At 42.6% G+C, this 20,800-nt stretch overlaps 1 protein-coding gene across 1 annotated transcript in view; it reads right to left on the reverse strand.

Moving 5' to 3' along the window:
* Nucleotides 1-20,800, reverse strand: part of FBN2 (fibrillin 2) — a 286,019-nt gene that overhangs the window by 141,487 nt on the left and 123,732 nt on the right. The window contains exons 12-18 of the mRNA XM_054986552.1: nt 17,278-17,397; nt 16,063-16,188; nt 15,414-15,536; nt 14,208-14,330; nt 11,811-11,963; nt 7,185-7,238; nt 5,045-5,170 (exon numbers count right to left, since the gene is read on the reverse strand). Coding sequence (XP_054842527.1) covers nt 5,045-5,170; nt 7,185-7,238; nt 11,811-11,963; nt 14,208-14,330; nt 15,414-15,536; nt 16,063-16,188; nt 17,278-17,397 — 825 coding nt within the window. The remainder of the gene's footprint in view (nt 1-5,044; nt 5,171-7,184; nt 7,239-11,810; nt 11,964-14,207; nt 14,331-15,413; nt 15,537-16,062; nt 16,189-17,277; nt 17,398-20,800) is intronic.

The raw sequence follows: 20,800 nt of genomic DNA on the forward strand, positions 1-20,800 counted from the left end.
GCCAGGAAGGAGGCGGTTGAACGGTCTTTCAACAATTGGCTGGAGGGTTACACGGTCTATATGGGGGTGGTCCAGGCAGCCTACCCTGAATGGGGATGGCACCTGTCCAACCATCAGGGGAACATTCTCAGGGCCAGGGCCTTAGCAGGGGACTCGGCGGCCATAGAATACGACGAAGCCTTCAGGAAGAGGGCATCCCATAACCCCAGGGCCAGGTGGGACCTCATTAGCCAGAAGCTACATCAGGGGGAGAGGTGATGGCTCTCAGGGGGGGGCGGGGCTCGAGCCGGCGCGACAAGGGCAGGGGGATTTGTTGGGAGTATAATCAAGGGAAATGCCAGCGGCCCAGGTGTAGATATGATTACAGTTGTGATTTTTGCATGGGCCCCCACCCTCACCCATCATGCCCCCGGGGCGGCCCGAACCCTCAGCCCTTTTGTTCCAGCTGGTCCTCCAGCGGTGGCTCCTGTAAGGAGGGGGGACCCGGTGCCAATGCTGCACAGTCTTCTGCGGGCAGTAAATAGGGCCGGGACGGAGATATCCGGACTGGCTCCCACTCCAGTCAAGCTCAGGGCCCTGCTCCCCCTCTTTCTCCATTACCCCAACAAGCGGGCTACTCGTTACTTGGCAGAGGGCTTTTCCTTGGGTTTCCGCATCCTGTTCACTGGCCCCCGGGTGTCTACCACGGCAGGCAACTTAAAATCCGCTAGAGAAATGCCTGAGGTCGTGGCCTCCAAGCTGGCCAAGGAGATTTCTGCAGGTCGCATAGCAGGCCCATTTTCATCCCCTCCCCTGCCCAACCTGAGGGTCTCCCCTCTGGGGGTGGTCCCAAAGAAGGCCCCGGGGAAATACCGCCTCATTTACCACCTCTCCTACCCCCAGGGCTCGTCCGTTAACGAGGCCATCCCACAGGAGTACTGCTCAGTTAAATACGCTTCTTTTGATCACGCAGTCAGGATGGTCAGGTCTTACAGCCACGGGGCCCTCATGGCCAAGTGCGATGTGCAGTCTGCTTTCCGTTTCCTGCCTGTCCACCCCCTAGATTTCTGCTGGGTTTCAAATTCCAAGAAGATTGGTACGTGGATAAGGCCATGCCCATGGGGTGCTCTGTCGCATGTACGGCTTTTGAAGTGTTCAGCACCTTTTTGGAATGGGCAGCAAAGGGACGCATGGGGGCCCCGCACATCACACACTACCTGGATGATTTTTTGATCTCTGCCCCCCCCCCAGGGTCGGCGTGAGCCGACCAGCTTCGCGCCTTTCAGGGTATGGCCCACGATTTAGGGGTCCCCTTAGCCTAGGATAAGATGGAGGCCCCTCCACTCGGCTAGTCTATTTGGGCATTGAGTTGGACTCAGTGGCCGGGCTTTCACGCCTGCCAGCAGATAAGTTGGACCGCTTACGGGTCATGCTGTCGCAAGCTATAGCTTGCCACAAGTGCACGCTCAGGGAGCTGCAGTCAATTATCGGCCACCTCAACTTGGCCTGCCGGGTGGTCTCCCCAGGACGGGCCTTCTGCGTGCGGCTGACACAGGCCGCCAAAGGGGCTTCCTCCCCTCATCATCGCATCCGCATCACAAAGGGCATCAGGGAGGATCTGCGTGTCTGGCTTAACTTCCTTGTGGGGTTCAATGGGGTCTCCCTCTGGCAGGACGCATGGGTGCTGGGGTCGGATCTCCAGGTCCATTCAGATGCCTCCGGCAGGCTCGGGTTCGGTGTATATTTCAAGGGCCGCTGGTGCGCCCAGCGGTGGCCACTCTCTTGGGCAGAAATGGACATCCTCAGGGACCTCACCTTCCTGGAGCTATTCCCTATCTTAGTGGCGGTCACATCATCTGGAGGGATCTTCTGAAGGATAAGCGGGTGACCTTCTGGTGTGACAACCAGGCCGTGGTGAGGGTCCTGAACAGGCAGTCCTCTTGCTCTGAGTGGGTCATGCGCCTGGTCCGCCGTTTTGTCATGTCCTGTCTCTCTGCTAACATTACCTTTTTGGCCCGGCACATAGCAGGGGTGGATAACGGCATTGTGGACGCATTGTCTTGATTCCAGATGGAGAGGTTCTTCAGCCTGGCGCCAACCGCTCAGTCCAAGCCAGAGGAATTTCCTGAGGACCTGTGGCAGCTTGGCAGCAGTCAGTGATCCAGGGAGTACTTAGCTCGGTAGCCCCTTCAACCCTTTGGGCTTACTCAGCCACGGCTGAGCTTTTCCTGGCCTTCTCATCCAGCGTGGGGGGCCCCCACGATTGGCCCACATCACGGGAGGTGGTGCTGCAATATCTGGCACACCTGAGGGAACTGGGGCGGGCCCCCAGAACCATGCAGAGGGACTTGGCAGCCATTTCCTTTTTCAGCAAAGCCGAGGGCTTCCCTGATCCGTGTGATGGTTTCACAGCCAGGCGGGCTATAAAAGGCTGGATGCAGTTGGACCCCCCTCCACCGGACTGGCGGCGGCCTATCACCGTGCCCATGCTACAGAAAATCATGAGCCTGGCCTCCAGCGTGTGCTGGTCCGATTTCGAGGCCCGTCTCTTCCGTGCAGCCTTCTCGCTGGCTTTCTTTGGAGCCCTCCACGTGGGGGAGCTCGTGGCCGGCTCCCACCGGGACCCCTCGGGGTGGGCGTTGCAGAGTTGCGATGTCCGCCTATCGCCACGCGATGTGTATGTCAGGATACACTGCTCCAAGACAGATCAGCTGGGGAAGGGGGTTAGCTTCCTTCTCCGCCCAGCTGCCAACATTTCCCTCTGCCCGGTAAAAGCCACCAGGGACTATCTCGACATCCGTCCCCACCAAAAGGGCTCTCTCTTCCTCCATGCTGACTCATCCCCGGTGTCGAGATTTCAGTTCACGGCCGTGCTGCAGGCTTGCCTGGCAGCTGGGGGCCTTAAAGCAGAGGTCTTCGGAACCCATTCCTTCCGGATTGGGGTGGCTAGCGTGGTGGCCAAGCTGGGTTTGGGGGCTTCACAGATTCAGGCCATTGGGCGGTGGAGGTCAGGGGCTTACCTCTCCTACATGCGGCCATTGTCCGGTAATAGTCCTTAATGGCTCTTTATGCTATCCAGCTTTGACAGGTCACCGCAAGCAGGTGTGGATCTGCGGGCACAGCATCGTCCATTGGGCCAGGATCTACATGGCTTAATCTGGGTGGGGTGAACATCTGGGCCTGGAGGACCGCACTTGCGTCACGTGGATCAGAAAAAGAGGGATGTTGTGGGAGTCGCTGGTCTCGACCATGCTCTGCAATGCCCGCCAGTGGGGGGCTCCGCATGCGCTGATTATTCAACTTGGTGAAAATGACTTGGGGAAGCGAGGGGCTGGAGCTGAGGCGGGCCATGGTGGCGGATCTCGACCACCTGATGGGGCTCTTCCCAGGGACTCGCTTCTTATGGTCAGACTTAGTGCAGCGGCGACATTGGCGGGGGGCGCAGTGTCCGAAGAAGGTGGACGGAATATGGCAGAGGCTTGCCAGAGCCATGGGGCGTTATATGTCAGCAGTGGGGTGTGTTTTAGTCAGGCACCCAGATATATCCTTTCGGATGGAGGCACTGTTCAGCTCTGACGGTGTGCACCTGTCCAGCTGGGGCCAGGACATCTGGTTGCAGGACATTCGAGACGGCATCTTGGATTGGCTGCAGCATTAGGGGCATTTGGCAGGAGCCGCTTTGGGGCTCTTGTGGCGGTGTTGCATTGGGATCCGATCCCTCAGGGGGGGAGATGGGGTCAGCCTGCCCCATCTACCTCCCATTTTAGGGGGTTCCCATAAGGAACCTAGGGAGCGAGTCGAAGGGGCAGGCCCTGCTGGAGGGCTTCTGGGAAAGACTCGCTCCTAGGTGGCAGGGGGACACCAAGGGGTGTACACCCACATGTCCCCTGCTGCCATCCCGGGTTTTCCCCTCCACAGCAGGGGTCTGTGGGGGCTGGAGGTCATCGCCTGACAGGTGGGTCAGCCGATGTGGGATCCGATCGCTATGCGTGCCAATGCTCCTACTGCTGTAATCAATAAAGTTGTGGCCTTCCTTTTTTCTCCACTCGCGGTGTTTGTGTTTTCTTTCCAAGGTGCTTCCCCCCTCACCTTTTCCTGCTGCCCATAGACGCTGGACAGCAACCATGAGCACAAGAAAAATAACTACCAGAGCTATTCTACACATGTTTGCAGCAACATTTTTTGTCAAGTGGTTCAAAACAAGTCATTATGTTTGAACTTAGTTTCAAAACAAGTCATTATGTTTCCACATAAGCAAGAGCTTATTTTATGTTTCTTATATAACTCTAGCATGAGGTGTGAAATATCACTTCTGCAAACAGAAGGCATCATCAAGAAAAAAGGTGCCTTAGATCCAGTCCATTATTTCCAGTTAAAATTATTCTTTAATCTTTCATTCTTTAACCTCCATCAAGCATAACTGCAATATTTCTAAAGTTAACACTTGAGAAGAAAAAAATATATTCTGTATGTTGACTTTGCTGAAATCTAAAGGAATGTTTGGAATGACGATAGTATCACAATTAAGTACTGGTTTTACCCTAGTAAAAATAAAGAAGCTTAAAAAAAAGCAAAAACCCTGTGTTGCAGTTATTGGCTTGTGAAAACTTAGATGTCAAGAGCAATCACTAAAATAGAAATTGACAACAGATTATCCAGATCTTAACTCGTATTTATAAATAATTTATGTTGATGTTATATAAATACACCTATTGTTTAGTTAAACAATATAATCCAGTAATATAATCATATAATATCATAACCCAAAATATCAAATATTAAGCAACACAGTAAAATAACAATATACAAGTAAAATCAGAAATTAAATGGAATGTTAGATTTGAGTCTTTCCTGAAACAAATGGAAACCTGTGTTCATTAAGAATCAGATTGTTAATCTGCAATTGGAATTGAAATCATGAAAAACATGAAAATCTAGTGGTTAGTTGCAATCTGCGGTCATATCATAGCAACAAGTTCATTCATTTTATTATAGTCAAAGTCACAGGCTGCTGCCACAGAAATCATTGTCATTGATCTCTGTATAAACTGTTTAAATAACTTACCAATGCAATTTCTTCCTGAAACATCTGATTCATACCCACTGTTACAATTACAACGATAGCTGCCACGAAGGTTTTCACAAATCCCATTGGAGCAAATATCAGGATCTAAAGCACACTCATTAATATCTGTAACAGTAGAGTAATTAAGTTTATTAATACAGGTTATATAATTTGAACAAGCAGGGGACCCACAAGGACTTGCAGGGGGAGTCTCATTTTCCTCTACCCCATATCCTCCACACACTATTTCCTCTTTCACTCACCTGGCAGATCCTAGAACTTTTCCTCTTTCTTTGCTTACTTTTCTCCTTATTATCAACCAACCTACCTACTTCTACCTACTTTTATATGATCCTTGTCCATGTCTTTAGTTTTCCCTCCCTCCATCAGCCTATCTCCTTTCCTTCTTTCTCACCACCTATCTTTTTGTTTTCCCACTTCAACTTCTTGTTCTCTCTCTCTTACCCTGCTTCATTCCCTTCTTTCCATCTTTTAGCCTTTTCAGTCTCACCCCCAATCTTTGTCTGACTGAAACCAAGGCTTTGAAGGCTCAGCAATATTTTCAGCAAAATGGCTACTAAGATCTCAGAACATACAATAAATATCTCAAGCCCAAACTACATTATGTGTTTGTTTGTTTGTTTATTTGTAGCCTGCCTAGATCCAAGGTGGATTCCACAGCGCAAGTGAAACATAATATGATCAACAGCTAGGACATTCACTGAGCAAAATATAATAAAGAACATCAGTCTGGACAGTCAGGGAAACAACAATATGGTAGCAGAAAAATTTTAAACAACCATAAAGTCGAGCACATGATTGCTACAAGGACTTGTAGCCATACCATAAGAATTCAATCCTGGAACACTGCAGGGGCCCAGTTCAGCCTGGGACCTCAGCATGAGGGAGGGAGGGCTTCAACTTTCCTCTTTGTGTTATTTTCCCAGGCCAAACTGTCCTGGAGGGCATTATTTGCCCCAGTGAGGGCTGCACATTCATTGATTGAATGCTTGCCTGTGCAGCCCCCACTGGGCAAATATGCCTCACTGGCATTTTGGGTCAGGAAAATAGCACAAGGGAAAGCTTAAGCCCCTCCTCCCTGTGTGACATGGTCCAAACCCAATTCAGGCCCCTGTCGTGTTTAGAACTGAATTCCTACAAAGAATTCACAGCTGGTATCCTACTTCAAGTTCCCATGGAAATCTTGTATTATACATAATATGTAGTTTGGGCCTTGGGGGACTTTCATCTCCTAAAGCTATAGACATTTCTTCTATTATGGGTTCTTAACCCTCTATGATTTTTTTAAAGATTTCAGAATATTCTGCAAACCCAGGGTATCCCTCAGAATTGCAGAAAAATCCCTCCTTGTCTGTACCTAGCCCCACTGTATGGATTTTTTTGATCCACACTCTAATGCCTGATTTAGAATAAGATATAATGATGACACTGAATATATATGAATACATTACAGATGAGAAAACCACTCACACTGAAAATATATTTTAAAAAGATAGTTTAAATAAGGTCAGGGACAAGATGCACAAAACAAGAAACAAGAAGAGCACCACAGGGAGGAGCAAACCAACGGTCAAACCATGAAAGGATCCTCTCTATCTTGAAATAAATTCAGCAAGTTTGCAAAAAGACGCAGAAGCACTGGCACACTACTTCTGCATTAATAGCAGGATCTTCCAAAAGGCAATACAAAAATGACAGCTATGGAGGGGTTCACAACCCAGCTGGTAGGACTCAGCGACCCACCTAAGGTCCTCCTGACCCATGAGTTGAGGATCACTGATGCTGTGTACAATTTCAGATTATAAAATGTAAAAATGTTTGAAAGTTATCTTTATACATATTTTAATAAATAAAATTGCTTTGTTTTATTAAAATATTATTACAGTACATTAAAACAATGCAGCAAAAGTGAGTTGTGCTCTGCACAATATAGGAGCAGAATCTCTCCTTGGGATCTGTTTCATTTTCAAATATGGTACCAGATCACAAATAAAAGATGTGTGCCAAGCTGAAAAACAAAAATCTCTAGTCACTGTCTCTCATTACTTTCACAAGATTAATTAATCATAATTTGCTTAATTTTTTGTAGAAGAATCATCAAAATAATATGAAACATTACCTCTTCCATCAACAGTAATTCCTACTCCACTGCTACACAGACCATGGAATTCAGCTTTTCACGAAGAAAATAAGTAGATCCATACAAGAAATAAGAGATGTTGTGAAGTTTAATATATTTCAGCTCTTATTACTAATATAAATTCATTTATCTCTTTTGGAGTCCCCATTAGCTCAACTGCCACTACTTCAAGAAAGTAAGAAAGGCAACAAAAGTGACCCAAATAACTATAGACCTATCAGCCTCCTAAGTATAATAAGTAAGTTGTATGCTAGACACCTGAAAGGAAAACTCTGGGAGTGGATTGAGCAAAATAATATTCTGAGAGAAGAACAGGCCGGATTTAGACCAAGATGCTCAACCTTGGATCACTGTGTAATTTTAGACCATTTGATCACTAAATACGCATCTAATAATATCGTTTCCCTGTATGCAGCCTTTATAGATTTTAAATCTGCTTTTGATATGATACATCGTAACCTACTATGGGAAAAGCTAAAAGGGATGGGTATTGAAAAGAGATTGCTGACCCTAATGAGGGCTCTATACAGGAATACTAAGATCCAGGTAAGGACAGATGCCCAAGGCCACCTTACAGAAGCCATAAAAGCAGAGAAGGGGGTTAAACAGGGTTGTATTTTAGCACCAACTCTGTTCAACCTCTTTATAAATGACCTAGGGGAGTACTTAAACTGTCCGGAGGTACATGCCCCCAAGGTTGCTGACAGGCATGTCCCCCTTCTGCTATATGCAGATGATGCAGTATTAATCTCTAGAACCCCCAGTGGCCTTAAACGAGCTATGGAAATATTAGCTCAATACTGTCAGGCCAATTACATCAAAATTAATTATCAAAAATCAAAGGTTCTAGTTTTTGGAAGCAAGTGGCGAACTTACCAGTGGAAGATAGACTCGGTGGATATTGAGCAAGTCCGTTGTTTTAAATATTTAGGAACTGCCTTTCAGGCTTCTGGCTCTAGAAAAGCTCATGTGGACCATGTTACAACAAGCGCAGCTAAAAGTGCGCGAGCAATTGAGAAATTTTATTGGTCTTCTGGGGGCCAGAATGTTGCAGCAGCAGTCAAGATTTTCAAGGCTAAGTCTCTTGCCCAATTACTTTATGCGGCGCCCTTGAGCATAACAACACATCAGTCTTATTGGCAGTCACTGGAAAAAGTGCAATCCAAGTTTTTAAGGCACATTTTGCAGGTTCCCTTTTGTGTCTCTAATGCACATATTCGGTTGGAATCCGGTATGGTCACTGTAAAAGCACGCCTGTGGATTGCTACCATTGTCTATTGGTTTAAGCTAATAACTAATCCCTCCGGTTTAACTGGTTTAATAGCATGGGATTCTAAAGCACCACTTTGGATCAAAGAAACAGAGCGCAAATTGGGTTATTATGGCCTTTCCAAACAGTTTCTGATGAATATGGAACATGACATGGTCAAACCCTTTGTGAAACAAAGAATCCTGGATATTGAAAGGCAGAACGACTTGAGTCAAGTCAAAGGGTACTTCCCGGGAATAGATAGCCTAAACCAAGTGATAATGATGCCTTACTTACAAAACTTGGATAAAGCAGATTATAGAAGAGCAGTTACCCTCCTCAGAATGGACACGTTACCATCAGCGGTCATGGAGGGCAGATATGCAAAACAACCACTCGAGAAAAGAGTATGTATATGTGGGGCTGGAAAGATAGAAACTAGGGGACATGTACTCTTCGAGTGTGAGCTTTATCAAAATATTAGGGCAATCTTCATAACTCCAATTTGTAATCGGTTCCCAGGTAGAAATGACAGATTCTATCTAGATAAGCTTTTAGCCGATAAGGACCATGAAATTACATTAAAGGTGGCAAATTTTGCTGTGCAAGCCATACGGATTAGGAAGTATTTTACAGGGGGAAATATTTAAATATTTTATAATGTTAAGGATTTTAATATTTAATAATTTGGTCTTAGGCACTCAGGTTTTAAGGTTTTAAATATTTAAGACTCTGTACCCTGAAATTTTAGTGAATAGATCTGTAAATAATATGACTTACCATGACTGGGTTGTATGCTATTATTGTGTGGTCTATGACCGTAATAAAGATTGACTGGCCACTACTTCAATATCTAAGAAACTCATGCGCCTTCACAAAGAAACAATTTTAAGACAATAGTATCCATAAAATGATACCCGTAGATTGTTATCCAAATGTTAACAAATAAGCACTCTACCAACATTAAAAATTAAAATTTAATTGTAAGTCGCCTTGAGACAGACTGAACAGGCAGCATAGACGTAGCCAGAGAGAGAGAGAGAGAGAATGAGAGAGAGAGCATACTGTTACATTGAAAATAAGGCTTCTCTCTCCTAATACCAATAGGCTAAAACTCCATTTAAAGCTCAGTTTCTCTTCCCAGCACTTTCTCTACTTTCTTCCCCAGATTTTCATTCTCCCTCTCTCCCCTTTCAGCCATCCCTCCACTTAACCCTCCCCATTTTCCAAGCATCCTCCTTTCCCCCAACCTGCTGTCATGTTAGAGCTGCCTTGGCCCAAGATCCAGTGGATCAGTTGCTAGAAAAATCAGTGTTAACTGGGATCTCATGAGATCTGAGTTGACATTCTCTTCTTGGGGAAAGTTTAACTTCCATCCCAATTGTGCACATCTACAGGTTCCTCTAGGTTTGCTCACAAATCTTCCCCATCTTGTTACTGTGAACTTTTGATTTGCGTTCTAGGGCCATTGTCCAGAATTACAGATATTGATTCAACTTTCTGATGAAAGAGTCCATTGTCCTAACAAGGGTTGCCTGTCCTTCGCCAGGGGCAGGGAATCCCTTGCTTCCACCCTCCACCCCAGTTCCCGCTTACCTGGCCAGTGGGGGGGGTGCACCTAGGTGCACCCCCAGGCAGCGTAACACACTTCTGTGCACTGCAGCAGCCCAATTCAGGCTGAATTCAGCCTTATTTGGCCTGAAGTGGGCTAGATTTGGGCTGAATCGGGCTGGATAGAGCCACTGCAGTGTGTGACAGCACACGTGCATTCTACAGAGGCCCAAATCGGGTTGGATTCAGGCTGAATCAGGCTGGATTTGGGCCTGAATTCAGCCACTGCAAAGCTCAGCAGCACCCCTGCGCCCCACAGCAGCTCACTCCGGCCTGAATCCAGCTGGATTTGGGCCTGAATCAGATCAATTTGGGCTGAATCAGGCCCGATTCAGACCCCTGCAGAGTGCAGGAGTGCTCCCAGGGCAGCCCCCACACTGCACAATGACATCACTCTCCTCCTGGTACCCTCCATATATTCACCTTCCTATGCATCCTGCACTCCTTCAAACCCACTAAATGAATTATATTTTATCTGCCTCTGTCTTCATATATATTAATTTACTTCATTTATATACTGCCTTTCTCCACAATGCAGAATCAAAGCCTCTTACATCATTCTCCTTGCTTCCATATAATCTTCACAACAACCCTGAGAGGTAGGTTAGGCTGAAAATGTGCGACTGGATAAACGTAAGTAAGCTTCCACTGCAGAGTGGTAATTCAAACATGAGTCTCCCAGAGCCTATTCTGAAACTCTAACCACTTCACTACATTGCCTTTGGGGGGAGCAGCTGTTGAACAGTAAGAAGCAGCCAGACCTGGGTGAGTCATGCAAGTCATGTGGTATTAAGTTGCTTGGTGGTTGCCTCTGGGCCTGGCCCCAATAAGTCCTCTCTCAGAGGCCCAAACAGCCCTGGAAAGGGTCCTGAACCCTCACCCCAGAAACGAAGCCTGAAATACTAGCTAAACTCTTATGGTCGCCTAGCAAAAGCCATTGAGGGCTTCTGATTAAAGTTACAGCTGCTCCTTTTATCATGTTTTTTTAAAAAAAAAACTCTCTCTTTTTTTTTTTTTTAGATTTCAAGATTTTTCTGCAAACCTGGGGCATTTTTCAGGTGAGCTGGAAGGTCTGTCTTTTTCATTCATGGCTCCAATGTCCAGATTTAAGCATCTTCAGAACAGGGCCACTTGGCTATAAGTATATAAGATGAGGAATCATTAAGGATGACTGAGGTTCTATGCAAACCACCTCTGCTCACCTCTTCCCTGGAATATCCCATGGATTAGATTGCCATGAGTCAGACGCAACTTGACAGCACATTCCTCTTCTACAACTATATTACATTCTCAATTCTTATGTGTGCGCAGCTCTTAGATACAGCATTTTTACACTCACTCAGTTACATCTTTAGGAATCTCTTTGGAACTTTTCTTCAAATGCTTACTTTTCTCTGTTAGGCAAATCTCTATGCAATTTAAACCCTATTGTATTACAGTCTGAAATGTAAATGTGTGAGGTATCGGTAACGCATTCTATTATATTAAAATAGATAAAAGGATAAAATGGTGGAGAGGAGCATGATTCAAGACACTTTGGTCCCCCATTGGGGAGAAAGGCAAGATATAAGTGAAGTAAAATAATGGTTTTTTTTTAAAAAAAAAATCATTGACAAATGCAAAGATTTGGACTCCTATACTATAATTTAGATTCTTTACAGCAAAAATTTATCTGAGTACAATACTTTCTGAAAAGACATTTGGTTTATGCCAACTGTGAAATCAAAAGCAGAATGTAGCTTTACCTGAATTCTTGGCAGGGCATGGATGACAAGGTTCTCCAAAGCCATAGTCTAGATTGGCACAGCAACATTCAGATTTTGTCACAGCTCCAGGAAAAGGGCGGACACATATCCCCTTTTTGATCCCACCATAGCACGTGCTGCGCATATGCGTATCTAAGAGAACCAGGAAGAATAATAGAGGAGTTGTCTTACTCTGGGATTAACTAATGAAAAAATATCCCCCCCCACCAAAGAATGAGCCCTTTGCATATGTAATAAATGAATTCATTTTTAATGTAAGGCTTGCTTCCATTCAATACTAACTGAACATTGGCATCCAGCAGAAGTCTTACAGATGCATTTTGGATGTACATTACCCAAATGGATATTCTGTTCAAGTTATCACCAAGTTCATAATATTAAACTTTATTAATATACTTCATACAAGGAGAAACATGATACCTGAAGTACCTAGAAATCACTGTTTGATATAAGCTCTTTATTGTAATTTTGTTTTGGTCTCTTCCAGTAAATATTTAACCTACATATCAGCATTACTAACAGCTCAAAGCAAAATGTTCAATATAATGTGCCAATTCTCAGACTATAAATGCATTTCAGCTGCCTCTTACTTATGAATAACATCACTTAAACCATTCAAGGGATCATAGTGCATAGCCAACAGAAAGGCTTTTGAAGCCAAAGTAGAATTTGTTAATAGTAGATGCACTCTTTGAAATTCTGCTCAGTAGGGCAAAAAAATGGAATAGAATTTAATTATGCATTACATAGAATTTATCCCTAGTGCTGTATGTCTAGAGCAACTGTATCACTGTGTGGTAAAAATAACTGTGAAATTCTATGCAGTTATTCTGTTACTTTGCATTTTCTTCAATGGACTCAGAAGAGTATAACTCTGCTTAGTATGGCACCATAGATTTCCTAAATGAGTGATGATACTTCTTCTTGTGAAGGAACAGTTTAACAACAAATTGCTCACCATGAAAAACATAAATATAGTGCCACCAGCAATATTACTAATAGGAGTGTGCCAATTTTTTTGTGGGTTTCAGTTTCTGTCCTGGAACTTTTACTTTCAAGAGGAAAGAATATTCTTGTTGAATCCTGAAAAAAGTTATGAGAACAATCACAGAACTTTTGAGCTAGCTGAAGAACTGCACAGAGCAGCCTCCTGCCCCCAGGCATTGCCTGCCCACTCTGGGGCTCTGGCAGCTGGCTTGTTAGGAGCAGTTCACATGCACCCCTTTGGTAGCTGAGCAAAGGTTTCCCAGGCTTCTCTTTGGGACTAACTAAAGAACAGGACAGCTCCTGAAAACCCATGCAGTCTGCATTGTTTTAAAATTTTTGGTACATGTATGATACTCAGTTTTAGGTAACAGGTTATAGAGCCAATATAGCCAAGTTTGTTTGGGGTTAAATGTGGGAGGAGAACAGAAAAGAGGAATTACTGAAGTCACAGGTTCTGGCAAACTCAAAATATTAAGTAGTTGGGAGCGTTTCTCAAAAAAATAGAGAATATAATTTCAGATAATATTACCCCAATGCTACAGAAAACCAAAACCAATTTCAAACAGAGGACAAAACTTAGTTTTTCTTGGTTAGGGCAAATAGTAGTATTAAAAATGAATGTGTGTGACGGAATGCACTTTAATGGGGGTTTCCTAAGTGCAGCACTCAGAGAGCTGGGAAGGAGTTAACAATTGCCTAAAATGAGAGCTTGATTGGAAGGCTGCTCATGCCTCTCTGATTAGTCAGTCAGAACCAGCCTTCAGGATGACAGTTGGTTGAGGACAGGATTTTGAGGAAGTGGGCCGCTGAGACGTCATATGGCAGCTACCATGCATCCACCCCCCTTCTAAGGTTATACACAGAACAAATGTAAAATTACTGATCTATGATGGACTTCTGTAGATTCTTGTATAACATGGCGATCTGTCCTTTGTTTTATTATTACATTGTATATGTTTGATATATAAAATAACAGTTTTTTTAAAAAAAGAAAAAAATATTCTGCTTGCAACGTTAGCAACTCATTTGTATCAGTTATTTCAAAAAGCAACTAAGTATGCATGCATGCGTGTGTGTGAGTGTGAGTGAGTGTGTGTGTGTGTGTGTGTGTGTGTGTGTGTGAGAGAGAGAGAGAGAGAGAGAGAGAGAGAGAGAGAGACCGAGAGAGAGAGATGACTCTAAAGAAAGGACAAGCTATGAAACTACCAGGTGACCTCTAGAAGTAATATAATCAGACACAGTAATTAATAATCTACATTATCCTGTGATGAAGAAAACTTTAGCCTATAGAAATTCATCCCACAATAAATATGCCACTGGATTCTCTATTCCAATTTCCATATCAGTAATATACATTTTATTATATACAGCCATAGAAGTTTTTCTTACCTACACATACACGACCATCAACGCCAACAGCTAAACCGGGTGGACATTCACAACGAAATGACCCCTCAGTATTAATGCAATGGCCATTCATGCAAATTCCTGGTGTTTGGCATTCATCAATATCTAGTCAGAGAAAAGCATAACTTTTTCTCAGTATGATACAAGAGAAAACATATAGAAATCCTACAAACAAAGAAATTGTGCCTTTGTGATTATACATTAAGCTTGTCCATTTTTTTTAATTTGAACCCAATGTGAGGTTAAACATAATTGAAATGCTGAAAGTATGGGCATAACCCAGTTCGAATTTCTCCTATGTCAGTGCATCTGAAACATGTGAGGCATAGCAACAAAGAAATACAGGTAAGGAACACTTTATAATTAGATTTTTGTGTGCTGTAATCTCACCTAAAATCTACCTTTTTGGTACACAGTCAGTTAGATTGAATGATGTTGTTTTAATCTTCTTGTTTACAGCAAAGTATGGATGTTTTTTGGGGGGACCCTTAATCTTTGAGTTGCATAAGTGTGTATCTATGGGATTTTAAAGTAAAGTTCTGGGGACACTATGGGAAAAATATGCCCCCACCCCACCCCAGAAACTGCAAGTCCCATCAAATTTCCTGTAGATGAAATGGTCTTCCTGTAGAAGAGTGGTCTGATGGGAGAGGACCAAGATTTCTGTTCTAATCAGATATTACCATCATTCTTACTTTTAAGTCCCCTTGATTTCAATGGCGCAGATTTTAGGATGTACTTAATGTCCAGTTTAAACTGATTGCATTATAAAAAGTTTAACTTTGGACAGCGCCTTTGAAATTTATATCTGATAGCACATAAATTGTAGAACTTTAAATATCTTTCACATTTCTATACTTAGTGACATTTCTAAAAAAAAAAATGGCATGTCACCAAAATGACACCCATATGGCTCAAAACAATTGAGCTCAAGTGTAGTATTCAGGCAGGGAGGCCTCCACAGAGTTCAACAAAGCCCAGATTTCTCATTATTATACCAATATGAGCACAGAGCTGCCACTAGACATGTAGGCAAGAGGACAGGGAACAGGTGGTCCATGAACACCTCTCATATCCGCACATAGCCACTTCCTGTGGATCACACAAGTTAGTAATGTTTGCATTGTGTAAACAGTTTAGTAGACAGATAATGTTTCAAACAAGATTTTAATGTGATATCATATGTACCTGTACAATAACGCCCATTAGAAGCCAAGACAAATCCAGGTTTGCAAATGCATTTGAAACTGCCATCCTCATTTATACACATCCCATTCAAGCACATGTTGGTAGTAGTACATTCATCATGATCTGAAAAGGAAGTAGCAAAGATTTATATGCTTTTTCAGCTGAAAAAAATCATGGTTTGATTCAAGTCAGATCTCTTCCAAGGTATGTACCCAATAAGAAGGATCAGAAGAGCTTCCTCACTACAAGAAAAGCTTTTTTGAATGCATCCCATACTAATTTTATGTCTTAAGAACTGCCCACTTCCATATGAAGCTCCCCAACAACTGCAGTCACCTTCAGCAGCCCTACAATCTGAGGCTAGACAGGTAGCCAACTCTCTGAGGAGGGAATTCCATAATTTTGGTGTGATGACCAACAAGGCCCTTTCTTTTGTGATCACCATTTAACACGTGAAAGAGGGGACACCTGAAGCCCAGCCTCAGCAGATGGACCATAGTGACTTTGTAGGCTGTTTGGGAATCCTTAAGGTGTGCTGGTCCCAAAACATATAGGGCTTTAAAGGTCTACACCAGCACTTTGAACTGGGCCTAGAAACAAACTGGGAAAAGGAGGAAAAACTAAGAGCAAAATCCAGTCTTTCACCTACCAACACAGTTTTTCCCATCAGTGGTTAGTTCAAACCCAGCATTGCAAATGCACTGGAAGCTTCCGTCAGTGTTCACGCAACGACCATTTTTACAAAGGACACCATTCTGAATACACTCATCAACATCTGAGGAAAAAACCAAAAACATCCCACTTTTTCAATAAGAAAATATAAAAAAATTCAACTGAATTAACATTATACAGTTACTATTGATTTAAGGATTGATACCATTGGGCCAAGCACCGAAGTTTGCTGCTTGACATAGGAAACCTTAAGGTGCAACTAAACAAGCCATTGGAGAATTATGATAATGACTCATGTCTCTTTAAATTTCTATAAGCAGCAGCTACAAACATGTCTGAATTGGACCAGGATCATGGACTGGATGTTTTTAAACCAAATCCATGAGCTGATCTTGATATCAAAGATTCCAATTGGGCTAAAGATAGTTGTGATTAAGTCTTTTTGAAAATAATTATTCATACAACTAACATATTCAATTTGTGATAGTCAGACTCTCTTTGTCCAATTCATAGCTCATTGGCTTAAACAAATTGAGAAGAAATTTTAAAATTTAGGACCTGATGTTCTAAATCAATCCTTGATTTGCTAAAAACTTTAAAATTATATTGAAAAAAAGATCACTCAAATTCCATGGATAATCCAGAGTTGGTTACGTCAGCCCATCACTAGCTTCAGTGGGACTTTAAAACAAACAAATTTTGCTTGATCAATGGCATTTTATTTGTTTTGGAGGGCCAAGAGTTAGAATTTATCATGGTTGAATCTCAAAATGAGATGCATTTCTCTACAAAATCATCAGTTTTAAACTGATGTTTTCATGTGCAAGCAGATTTGTTAATTATTTCTACACTTGCTACTATAGGTTTAATTAAATTCCTTTAAACATTACATCACAATCATGGTTTAGTGAAGAAATAAAACTCAGTTTTCAAAATCCTGAACAGACTGAGGGTTGAGCCACAAGTGACGAATGACACTTGCTGGCAAGTGAACAGACTCACGTGTATTCCTCCCTGTGTGTATTCCATTTGATCACGTGGAGAGCAAGTGAATGGCAAGTGAACAGGGAGGAATACACGTGAGTCTGTTCACTTGCCAGCAAGTGTCATTCGTCACTTGTAGCACAACCCTGACTCAAAACAAACATAAACATGTATAAAGTCTACAAATGAGCAGGTAAAACTTTCTTACCAATGCAAGCCTGCTTTGTAGGAGTCCTTTGGAAACCTGTATGGCATTTGCAATAATAGGATCCAGGTGTGTTCACACAGTCTCCATTAGAGCATGGATTTGATATGCACTCATCAACATCTGTTGGCATTGGAAAAGAAGACAATCAGATTTTACAATATATGCAGAACTGTCTTCTCAAATGCAAGCACACTTAAGCACACATTTGTTAAAGCTCTGAAGGTCATTTGGTAGAAAGGCAGAACATAAATCTAAATAAACATTTCATACAGTTTTTGGCTAGATTTTTCAACAGTGTTTGAGAATGGCAGCAAGATAATGTTACAAGAGTATATAATCAGCCAAAAGACTGTTAATATTAATATTTGGGCACAGAACTTATTTATGCAGAATTTTTAATTGTTCTAATCTATCTACACACATTGCTTATATAACAACAACAAAAAAACCCCTGCTTTTTTCCTTCTTTGCTTGTGTTACGTTTACTATGCACATCGTCCTGGAAAATTCAGCACTAATAGCATATTATTTATTTTCTTTGTGAATCTTCAAGTTTATTCAAGATGTTATGTATTGAACTACATCTTTTTTTTCTCTCTCAGCAGTATGGCAAAACTTGTTCAATCAGCTACTGATAGCTTTTCCAACAGGAGCTGGACTGCAATGATTTCTGGACAATGGCACCCTGTCTGAGGCAAAGGCAGCCCACAGTATTGCTTGCTCCTCAATGTCCTAACAGGTAAACCTTCATTCTGTGACTATTTCCCAAAATGTAGCAGTGACTAGTTTGAAGGGCAAAGCTAGAGGTAACTGATCTTTCCTGAGTCTGATCTTTTAGAGGGCACAGCCTATCCCAAACGTATGTCCTAGGTTGAGAGCCTAGATAGGCATAAACTCCATTCCTTCAGAGACTGCTAAAAATACAGGAAGGGACTGTAGTCCTCAACTCCCACTGTAAAAAACTAAACTCCTCAGGCAATTGGGGCGACAGCTGATTACAGGGATGTCCCTGTAATAACTCAACCACCGTCCAATATGAAAAATCTGAAAGCTTTTAGAACCAAGGCAAGGCTTTTCCTGGATCAAAACAGTATACAACCCACGAGGAAAAGGTAGTGCTTGTAACAGATCTCACATGACTATCACACATTAATTCTCTTTCCTTAAACCTGAAGAGATAATCCTGCCTTCCTTGGTATAAATTCTAATCAACCAGGGGAAAAGTGATGACATACTGTAAAGATTAAAGAAGTTCTCATTTTCTACATTTCTGCATCTGCACTCCATTATCTTAATCAGGGGATTCTACTTGATCACAAACAGTCGCTTTCTACCCTCTGAGCATCCCAGATCTCTTTAAGAATGGGTTAGGGTTACATAAGAGTTCAAGGAGGAAAAGTGGCAAAACATTGCTGCCTGCTAACCAGCTAGATAGTACAGGAACTGAGGGGGAAGCCCCTTCCCTTCTTCTAGCTGATTTGCTACAAGATCCTGCATATGATCAAGAGTGTCCTCAAGAATGCTTCTTCTCAACCCAAGCGCATTCCCCCACCTCCAACTTCTCTGGAAGAGGTCATCATTTTTTTCCCTGGTTGTTTCTGTCTCAGGTGAGCTGTGAGAATGATTGGGTTAAGAAGATACCAAGGAGGTAGGCAGGCATTGTTATGTGTCACTGGCTCCTTCCACGTCCGATGCAGGCACTGCAAACATGCTATTCCATGTTTGGTTGATACCAGCAATATGACTACAGACTCTGGTGGCAATTTTTCTTTAGATTCCCCTGCTTGCATAGCACAGGCACTAAATAAGCTGCTCTTAAATTATAATTACTGCACCAATGCAGCAGACCATAAAAAGCTCTGAAAATATTCATGGACTTTTTGAAGTTTCTACTGAACTGTAGGCAGCACTTTATACTCCATAGTCAAACGAAGAAAATTGTTGCTGTCACTTGCAGCAAACCAACCTGGATTATTTGATTCCACACTCAGTAATACAAAATTGCCCATAATTTTATCACAATACATCTTACCACTTCAAGTATTATTTCAAACTTTGGCATGTAACAGTCTATATAACCTATATCTGTTAGTTCGATTTACATAAAAATAAAGGTACACTTTGAAAAAATTTATACTGCTTGGGGGCAGAAGATGTTTATAAAAAGGAAATACTGCTTGGAGTGAATACGCATAATTTGCTGGAAATATTCAAATGTATGGATATATAATTGCCTTAAATAATAATCAAATCTGAAGTGTTAGCAGCAAGTCTTTGTCACTTAGTTCATGATGACTTCTGCAAAAGACATTTTATTTTTCTTTAGATCCAGCTAGTTAAACTTGGCAATCATCATATTATTAAATATTTGTGATGAAAAGAAGTAAAGATAAATGTTCCATTGCTTTTAAATAAAAATTTAATAGAATTCTTGCTTTTGGTTGACAATCATAGTGAAGAAACAAAATCTTCTTGTATAGAAACAGCATATCCACATGAAAGCACATTTTATATTTCAATTAGTGCAGTTTTGGCTTCTTTATCATCTGTTCTTGGCATCACCCAAATATTCTATTACTATTCAAACTGTTTCCTTTTGAACATCTTTCAATTCTCTAACAGTGCGATGGACTAGAGTAACTTTGTTTAGGATTGCACTATAAATGTCCCTGCAGGTCTCTTTAGTGCCCTGACTCCTGAGGAATCTCATTACAAAGTACTTAGCAAGTAGTTTCCATCATCTCCTGCAAATTATAGTGCAGTAACTTGAAAAACAATTTCCGTATGAATAGCTTTATAAATTAACAAATGCATTGTTCAAAATGGTTATTGGTCATTTGTTACTGATCAGTTACAATAATCTGGAAACAATCTTAAACACTTCCATCTGAATATCATAAATTACAGGTAGAGATGGGCACAAAATGGAACACGAACCAAAAAGAACCATGAACCAGCCCAGTTTGTGGTTCCCGAACCAGCGGTTTGTGAAAGCTCATTTCCACGAACTTCTGAACTGGTCTGCTGGTTCATTTGGAGTTCCTGGCCGGACAGCAAGCCCCGCTGTTTAAATGGGCATTTCTCTGCCGCTCCAAGCAGTGGGGAAATGGCAGTTTCAACTGCAGGTGAGGCTTGGCTGGCCAGCCAGGAGTTCTCAGCCAGCCAGCCAAGACCCACCCACAGTTGAGTGGTGGGGAAATGCCCATTTAAAGAGTGGATTAGGCTTGGCTGGCCGGCCGGGAGTTCTCAGCCAGCCAGCTAAGACCCACCCACAGTTGAGCGGTGGGGAAATGCCCATTTAAAGAGCGGATTAGGCTTGGGTTTTTTTTTTTGAAAATTTTTTTATTGGGTTAGACTCCATTATTTCCACATTTACATTCAATTTTCCCCAATTTTTTCATCTCTAACCCCCTCCCTTTCCCCCCCTTTTTGTTGACTTCCAACAGCTTTCCAACCCTTTGTCCCCTTTCCCTTAATTTTATTAGCTTCCTCTCGCTAAAACAAATATATATTCTCCATTATT

The sequence above is a fragment of the Eublepharis macularius genome, chromosome 8 (genome assembly GCF_028583425.1).
Source record: "Eublepharis macularius isolate TG4126 chromosome 8, MPM_Emac_v1.0, whole genome shotgun sequence".
Taxonomy (NCBI): Eukaryota; Metazoa; Chordata; class Lepidosauria; order Squamata; family Eublepharidae; genus Eublepharis; species Eublepharis macularius.